Source organism: Dermacentor albipictus, chromosome 8, assembly GCF_038994185.2.
Source record: "Dermacentor albipictus isolate Rhodes 1998 colony chromosome 8, USDA_Dalb.pri_finalv2, whole genome shotgun sequence".
In the NCBI taxonomy this organism is placed as follows: domain Eukaryota; kingdom Metazoa; phylum Arthropoda; class Arachnida; order Ixodida; family Ixodidae; genus Dermacentor; species Dermacentor albipictus.
In genome coordinates, this window is record NC_091828.1 from 9,036,548 (window position 1) to 9,045,410 (window position 8,863).

The following is an 8,863-nucleotide window of genomic DNA, read 5'->3' on the forward strand; positions in this document are numbered from 1 at the left end:
CCGTCAGCCGCGCTTGCGGGTCGTGCTTTTCTGCTGCCGCTGGTGCTGGACCTAAGGCCTGGTTCTGCTGCATTCACGCAAGCCTCTGACATCATCCTTTTATATGCGCGAAAGCTGCTTTGCAGGGTTATTTTATATTTGCTAGCGTTATTTATATCTATTATAGTAAGTATTTTGATGGTATTTTGATTGTGTTAGTCGCGTATTTGCCGATCTTGCTGTCCTTGTTCGCGACCGCTTGCTTTGTTCAACCCTAGCGCGGATTTCCCGGATTCAACGTATATATAGTGCTGACTAGAAGGTAGCCTCCTTTCGTTTGTGAAAAAGCTCAGATTTATTTTCTCGCAGTCTTCTTTTTCTTCTAGGTGTCATTTTAGATTGCACTGCTTGCAACATGACACGTGTTTTGGTTGCCGGTGACTCGATGGTGAAATACGCGGACCAGTATTTCCCATCGCATCGTAGTTTGTCAGTCAGTGTTGCCGCGCATAGAGGAGTAAAGATTGAGCATTTGCTGTCAATGATTGCTGACAAGCTAGCTGGTTTTGATGTTGTCATTGTGCACGTTGGCACTAACAACACTGTTGACAGTGTCAGCGTGTGCATGGACAAGTATCGCCAGCTCGCTCAGGGGATCATTGAGAGAAATCCCATGGTGCATGTAGCTTTTTCTGCCATTCTTCCTCGGGGGCAGAATCAGTACAGCTCATGGGCAGCTCAGTCTTCATGGTTGCATGACCTGAATGGTAACTACGAAAAGATTAACAGTGCCCTGATGCAGTACTGCCACGAGTGCGGCTACACATTCCTGGGTGGTCTCGTGGACAACTGGCCCAGTTGCCTGAGCAGAGATGGTGTCCACCCGAGCCGCTTTGGTAACAAGGTGCTGGCAGACTTCCTGTACCAGGGGGCCTGCACCCTGTCCATCCATCTGGAGAGAAGCCGCATCCAGCAGTCCTACAAGGAGACCCAGGCACCTTCTTCATGGACCAGTTGGACTCGGCAGGACAGCATCCCTGCCATCTCCGAGGCTGACTTTCCCCCGCTTGGTTTGCATACTTTAATTTCTTCGCATGCAGCAAGTGGACCTTCCACAGCACCAGCTCCTGTCTGGAAAGCCAACACTGCTCCCTTGCAGAGGCACGGCACCAACCAGCCTACCAGAACCCTTCAAGGTGCTGGATTTTCATTTGTTGGCGGTGTCCGTGTCCGTTGCAAGGGAAGCAAGGCTTGGTTCACCTGGGACAGCCTGCCTTCCCCCACTTTCCACGGCACAAGTGTACCAAGTAGGGGAAAAGCCGAGGGGAGGTCTGCTGAGCCAATGATCCCTGGTCGAGGTGCAAGCACCACTTGTGTCTGGAAAACTATGAGAGCCACACAAAAGCATGAGAGTGCTCCTGTTGTGTGCTCACCTGTGGGGGAAGGAGAGGCCAGTGCTCAAGAAGCAGCTGTGCCAGAGGCTGTCCCCCACTGTGGCGACGGGGAGTGGAAAGTGGTAGTATCGAGGAGGAGGCGGAAGGCTGCAGCACTGCACAAGCAAGAATGGAGCTGTGACCTGGCTGCAGACAGGAAAGGCAAAGTTCTTGCTGTGACAGCTGCCAAGTTCTTGAAGTTCGCTTCACCTTTGAAAGCAGTTGTAAGCCAGAAACAGACATGCATTGACAGTATAAAGTCTTAGTCTGCTCCTTCTGCTGTCTCTGGTAGCAAGCTTGAAGGACAAGCCAGTGCCCCTCATGACGCCATTTGTGATAGTTTTGGCAAGGTGCAGCATGTGGCTAGCAGGCAGAATAAAGACTGCTTGGGAGTTGCTATGGCTGAGTGCAGACCTGTCATAAATGGTGTTCCAAATGAGGTCATTGTCTGCAAATGCTGTAGGTCAGAAACAATGCAAGATGGAGGGCAGATGACGAGCAATCCTGGCACAGAGGCTGGTGACCTTGACAAAGCTGCGTGCATTGCTCCCACGCGACGTAGGTGTTGTGAGGCTGCTTTGACATCCAGCTGCAGGCCTGCCAGCTCTGATGCCCAGGATGTTTGTGAAGGAGCTGGTGCTAACACAACCAGAGTTCCTAACACTGTCACTTTATTGCATGGTGGAGGCAGCAAAGTTTATTTAAATGCAACATTTGATAATTTTATTTCTTTTAGGCAAAGCTTTGATGAATGGTGCAGGGAGGGCAAGCACATAGTCTCAATAAGTAGGTCTCATAGAAGTCCATTTGCAGCAGAATCTAAAGAGTTTGAGTATATTAGTATTTCATATAGCTGTGTTCATGGTCGTGCTATAAAACCAAGAGGCACAGGAAAGCGACCCAAGCAAGCATACAATGGTACTGGTTGTGAAATGGCAGTTTCAGTAAGCCTGTGCAAATCACCTACTCTTCAATACAAAATAACCAAGCTGCAAGCTAAGCATAATCACGCCACGAAGTATTATGACTTGTATCCTCAAAACAGGCTTCTAAACGATGCAGAGAAGGTAGAATTCTTTTATTTTGCCAAATGTAATATTGGCCCAAAGTATTTTAAATGTTTGGTCGAACAGAAAACGGGCAAGAAATTAACTACAAAAGATGTTAACAATTACAAGCAAAGGTTTTCTATTCCTATTCGCAATGAGCAGGCTCACGGAGAAATGGTCTTGGAAAAAATAGACACCTTGTTAGCAAATAATCCAAACTGGGTCATTCACTATGAAAACAATCAAAGTAATAACCTGCAATTTGTGCTACTTCAGACAACGCACATGCATGAGATTTTGGAAAAGTACCCAGAGATTTTATTTATTGATGGAACATATAAAGTAAACATTGAAGGCTATATCTTGTACTCTATATTGGGTAAAGATGGTGGAGGCCGCGGGAGACCTGTGTGTTATGCCTTTTTGCGGAATGAAACGACTGAAATTGTGCAGGCTATGTTTGCCAAGTTTGCAGAGTTTAACCCGTTCATTGTATCTGCTTGCAGAGCAGTCATGATAGATAAAGACATGAACGAGCTACGCATTTTGACTAAGATTCTTCCTAATTCTGAAATTTTGTTGTGTACATGGCACGTGCTGCAATGCTTTCAGCAAAAAGTCAATGAGAAAGCTAGACTGCAGCGTGATCAGTTACTCCCTCTGTTAAAAAAAATTGTTTATTCCTTCACTGTGCAGGACTACTTAGACAGGCTTGCTGAGCTCGAAGCTATGGCATCTAAAGATTTTATTTCTTATTACATGCAGAACTGGCACTCGTGTAAAGAAATGTGGGTACATGCATATCGGCAGAAACTTCCTACATTTGGTAATAACACGAATAATCGCATTGAGTGTCACAATCAAAAGATTAAAAGTTATCTCACTTCAAGCATGCATTTGGTTCAAGCCATAGAAGCATTACTAAGTTATATTGAGAAGGATTTTTTATCTCTAAAATTTTCCAAGTTTAAGGAAATGAAGCTGAACTTAAATGTAAATGATGTCAGTGAGCCATTTCAACTAGACTTGGCCCGTAATTGCACTTCTGAGGCCACAATTAAAGTACTTGAGCAGTATAAACAGTTTAAAGAAGTAGGTTATTTGGTTACTTCCACTGCTAATTCTTATGTAGTGGCTTCAGCAAGTTCTGAGCACAGTGTTTCATTATGCCTGACGCGTTGCATGTGTGCTTTTTATAATCAGTACAGTTTGCCTTGTGCACACATTATAGCAGCTCGCCATTTTGCCCAGCAAGACCTTTTTGACAAAGCATGCATACCGGACAGGTGGTGTAAGGATCATTTCCTGAGTGACAGCTGCATGGTCTCAAGTGCCACACCAGTGGTGACAAGCAGCATTCAGCTGCTGCCATCTGTGAAACTCGACACTGCTCAAGAAAAGTATTCTTACACCTACAAGAGGCTTTGTGAAATGTCCAAGACTGTGGCTAATGTATTATCTAATTGTGGTGAGAAGGAGCTAATGGAAAAACTTGCATCATGCGAGGCATTCTTCAGAAACTTAACCACCTTTCCTAGTAATCAAATTACAGTTAGCTTACAAGGTACACCAGCTCCATTACCCCAATCGACTGCTACAAGCAGTTGCAGGCATTCGAATAGTACAAAACTTGTTGTACCTTTGGTAAAAGCAAGAAGAGGACGGCCAGAGAAAGTCAAAGCTGTTAAGCGTAAGTTTTTGCCATCGCAAAAGCAAATGGTAAGCCTTGCAATGGTGACAGCAGACATGTTAAATGTCTGCAAACGCTACTCTCTTTCAGATGCCGATTTAAATGCCTTAGTACAGGGCACCTCATTATCAGACAGCGTGATTAACGTAGCACAATACTTGATTCATCAAAAGTTTCCTCACTGGGATGGCTTTCAAGATGTGCTACTTGGCCATCGTTTACTATTTACTAAAGTAGAAAGCCTTTTTATTCAAATCTTGCATGTCCGAAATCCCGATCACTGGCTTACGGTAACCAATGTTGAGGCTGATGAAAACACAGTCTTTGTATATGAGTCAATTGACCAAGGTACTCCTTCTGATGCCGTCAGGCAAATCTGTCACATGCTAAAATTGCAGTCACCAACGCTGACCATTTGCACTAAAGGGGCACAAAACCAGTGCAACACGCTTGACTGTGGCTTGTTTGCAATTGCAAATATGTATTATTTAGCATCAGATAGGAGACCAGAAAATTTAAACCTTAGTAAGAGTATGCTGCGCAGACATTTGCTGAAATGCATACAAAAAGGCAACATGGAAGATTTTCCACTCACAAGCTCCCCCACTACTCGTGTGCGGCCAAAAGATTGTATTTATGAGTTGCATTGTGTATGCAGGCAACCGCTGTATGGCAGAAAAGTACTGGACATTTCTTGTGCATACTGTTCAAAAACCTTTCACAGGGAATGCCTTCGCCTTTTACCAGATAATCTGGATAAAAAAATAATTGTGTGCTTCTAACTCATGTTTGGCTAGTGCCAAGGAAAAAATCCACACTTGTAGTACGTAGCATTTTTCTCTTTGTACGGCTTTAGCCAAACCTGACTATAACAAACCAGCATAAAGTGAATTATCCTGTATATTGTACACACAAAACTTCCTGACTGATACTCATGCAAAACACTCACTTGTAACAGAAGCCTTTTTTTTCGTACTTTTTTTTTAAATAGTGCCTAAATGTTAGAATACTTCGAAACATACCAGCAGTGTACTTCAAGCAAGCTCCTATCGAGTCTCTATTTTGAGTGACTGGCAAACTGTTTAAGGCTAAAGATTGCTGTCTACTATGCATGGTTTTGTTTACAAAAATGCAAGTAACTCTGACTTAATTTTTCCACTGAGGACAACAAATTCATATAGGACAAACACAATACAAAAGTTTGTTTCCTTTCGTTATAGGCGTATTTGGGTTTAAAGAATTACCTGATATAATGAACCTATTTTTAGTGCATAGGCCAGTTTGTTATTATCGGGTTTCAGTGTATCTACAAGCTACCAGTAAACACTGACACAAACCGGTGATGTGAAACTTTTGTTGTTCCAGAGCCCCGTTAGCAATATGCCTGTATACTTCGATGCTGTTAAGACGTTTATTTGTTCATTATCAATGCATTAACTTAGATTCATTAGCAGCTGTGCAACTGCTTTATGGTTACCTGCGGCATCGGGATTGCTTAGGCCCAACCACAAGGAAGAAGTTTACAACATATTTTTGGCCGGATATTTGATTTGATGTGGGCACAATTCAGCATCTAGAGCATCAACCCTAGCATCTCATCGTTCTTGACGATGGCAGCTGGCGTCAACAATCCGTCAGGAATGTGTTTCTTGTGGTTGAAGCTTTAATGTGGGCAGGTTCACTTTGTATTATTCAATTTGAAAACCTGATCAATCTGCTTCTAAGTAGTAGCAAGTATTTTGGATATTCAACTGTGTTACAAAATTTGCTTGCCATCGGTCTGGTACTGCTTTAGCAACCGAAATCTGTACTGACATTGCCCCATTACCTTCCCGTTGCCGCAAGTCTCTCGGCGGAGCCTGACCGCTACAGAGCGCGTTCTCGGGTGGCGGATAGAGAAAACTCTTGTCAGGAAGCTGCGCTAAGCAGCTTCATGCAAGACAGGCACTTGTGCCCGCGGGCCAACAGGCTAAGAAAATCCTCAACAGCAGCACTCAGGTTGTCACAGTGACATGTTCGTCTGAGAGTGCAAGTTGCAGATTCTTTTTAATCCTTTGTACTTCACCTGCGTTTTTTTCCCTCTTGCACAGGTCCACTGATGTACCAGCTGCATGCATTCACACTACCATCAAGTCATCAGGAGCGTCTGTACCTCTATCTAAATATTACACTATTGTCTAAGGTGGAAAATCAGACTTGTACATTTTGCTGTAATGGTTCTGCCAATAAAAGATTGATTATACATATTTATTTTCTTGCAAAGCTGGCATTGTGTATGTAACAGGCCAGTGCAGCATATAAGCTATAACTCTTTTTTTGCAGATGCATAACACTCACCTGCTATGAAACCAACTTGCACTGCATAGTTAATATGAAACACAGAAGATGATTGTGCACCATCTTGAGTGCCTTCGCATTTATTTAGTAGTATTTTGGATCAGCTATGCAGCACAACTTGGCTTCCATGTTGAAGAACAAACTAGCGTACACACGTTTCTTTTTGCACTAACTACGTTAAGTATGTGCCAATTAATTCCTAGGCGAGTCTTTTTAAATACTGCTCCTTGATCAAGTGCTTGTCACTGTCAAAACTGAGGCAAGGTATAGCTTTGTCTACAATTTTTATTGGTTATGAACACAAATGAACAGAGACAGCGTTTAAAAAATTCATGTTAAAGGGCAGCACTCTATAACAACCCAACACTCAAGTCCAGATTACACTGTTTTGCAATAAACTCGAAAAGCACAACATTTACTGTTCGATTGTCTTTCACTGTTGCATGAGTGATCAAGTATTGGGCCCCTGTACCTAATCTGAGCATACTCTAAATAGTAACACAATTCAGTCATCCAAATTACATTTTTGCGTGCACTATGCGTACATTTTTTTTTCTAGAACATTTTCTGGGTATCCCATAGACATTTCGCTGCAAGACATGTGCATATTACCTGGATGTTCAGTGAACGTCTAGAAAAGGGCATTTTGAATGTTACCTGAAAACAGCCTCAATATTAATTCAAAGTTATTCTTAGTTTGTTTGATTGAAAGAATACAGCACATTCTTATGGTGTACGACAGTGTAGCCCATCTAAATGTTACTTTATTGTAGCAGAGAAATCTGCGCTGATTAAAAGAGCTATGTAAAGGTAACCTGCTTCACTACATGAAATGGGTATGAAAAGGTGACATATCTGAGGGATAAAAATTATTTCAAGTTAACAATTGGAATAACTTGGTGTAGAGCACTCACCTAAATAAACCTTCCCATTCTTTGTTGACATACTGACTTCCACTACACTATAACACTGTTGAGCATGCAACAATTTTCAATTATATAAGCAGCAAAGTGAAAGCTCATTTGTATTAAACATATAGAGGAAAAGCTACAAAAAAATGTGGTGTGGAGAAAACACGTAAACATGCACAACTCAAGCATTTCATGATTAAGCGACTAGAAATTTATGGCTTTTTATTATTTCGCTGCAGGCTAAGCTAACCAATAAAAACTAAGACTTACACAGCATGCTTTGCCACATTGAAATTCATATCACCCTGTTGTTTGGATACTTCAGGTCACGTGTAGGTGTTCTAGGTACTCTAAGGCTTCCACCATAAAGTGAACCCGTATGGCTTAAAGTGCCTTTTCTCTGCACCAAGAAAGAAATGTAAATAATCATGTGAAAGTTACTACACACTTCTTTCCTTGGCATTTCAGAGTTGGTAGAGCACACTTAACGTACACGTAGCGCAAAAATTTATCCGTTGACTGCCCCGCTAAACATCCTACCATGCTGCGTTGAAACTATGCACTTGACCCACCCCCTTTCCCCCGTGCCTAACGCCATAGGTCATGTGCAGAGTGTCACAGAATTCTGTTTCGAGGATTCTTTGCATGTCCTAATGTTTCTCCAGCCATTGAGCGTAAGCAAATTAAAAAAAGCTAGACTAAAACATAGCACTGCTAACTGTCTAAGTATGCAATAGGTTGTGATGATTGTGACATTTCTATGCATGTGTAATCTTGCACATACTCATTTATCAAAGTGACCTTCCTATAACTTGTACCTCCCCACAAACTTGTGATTTCATGCACACTGTGACACAATCGTATACACTCAACCCACCTCCAAAGTGGGTGAAGTACATCCATAAGGCTATAAAGGAGTATGTGACTGTTGGTGGGATTGAATCCTTCTAGCAAACAGCCCAATGTTCTAGCCATCATCATCATCATCAGCCTGGTTACGCCCACTGCAGGGCAAAGGCCTCTCCCATACTTCTCCAACAACCCTGGTCATGTACTAATTGTGGCCATGTCGTCCCTGCAAACTTCTTAATCTCATCCGCCCACCTAACTTTCTGCCGCCCCCTTATACGTTTCCCTTCCCTTGGAATCCAGTCCGTAGCCCTTAGTGACCATCGGTTATCTTCCCTCCTCATAACGTGTCCTGCCCATGCCCATTTCTTTTTCTTGATTTCAACTAAGATGTCATTAACTCGCGTTTGTTCCCTCACCCAATCTGCTCTTTTCTTATCCCTTAACGTTACACCCATCATTCTTCTTTCCATAGCTCGTTGCGTCGTTCTCAATTTGAGTAGCACCCTTTTTGTAAGCCTGCAGGTTTCTGCCCCGTAGGTGAGTACTGGTAAGACAGCTATTATATACTTTTCTCTTGAGGGATAATGGCAACCTGCTGTTAATGATCCGAGA

At 42.7% G+C, this 8,863-nt stretch overlaps 1 protein-coding gene across 1 annotated transcript; it reads left to right on the plus strand.

Annotated features, from left to right (window-relative positions):
- Window positions 1-520: 520 nt before the first annotated feature.
- Window positions 521-6,432, plus strand: LOC139048729 (uncharacterized). The gene is made up of 2 exons (XM_070523265.1): window positions 521-1,049; window positions 6,242-6,432. Exons 1-2 carry the CDS (start codon window positions 521-523, stop codon window positions 6,430-6,432), a joined length of 720 nt encoding a protein of 239 aa, XP_070379366.1.
- Window positions 6,433-8,863: the final 2,431 nt, after the last annotated feature.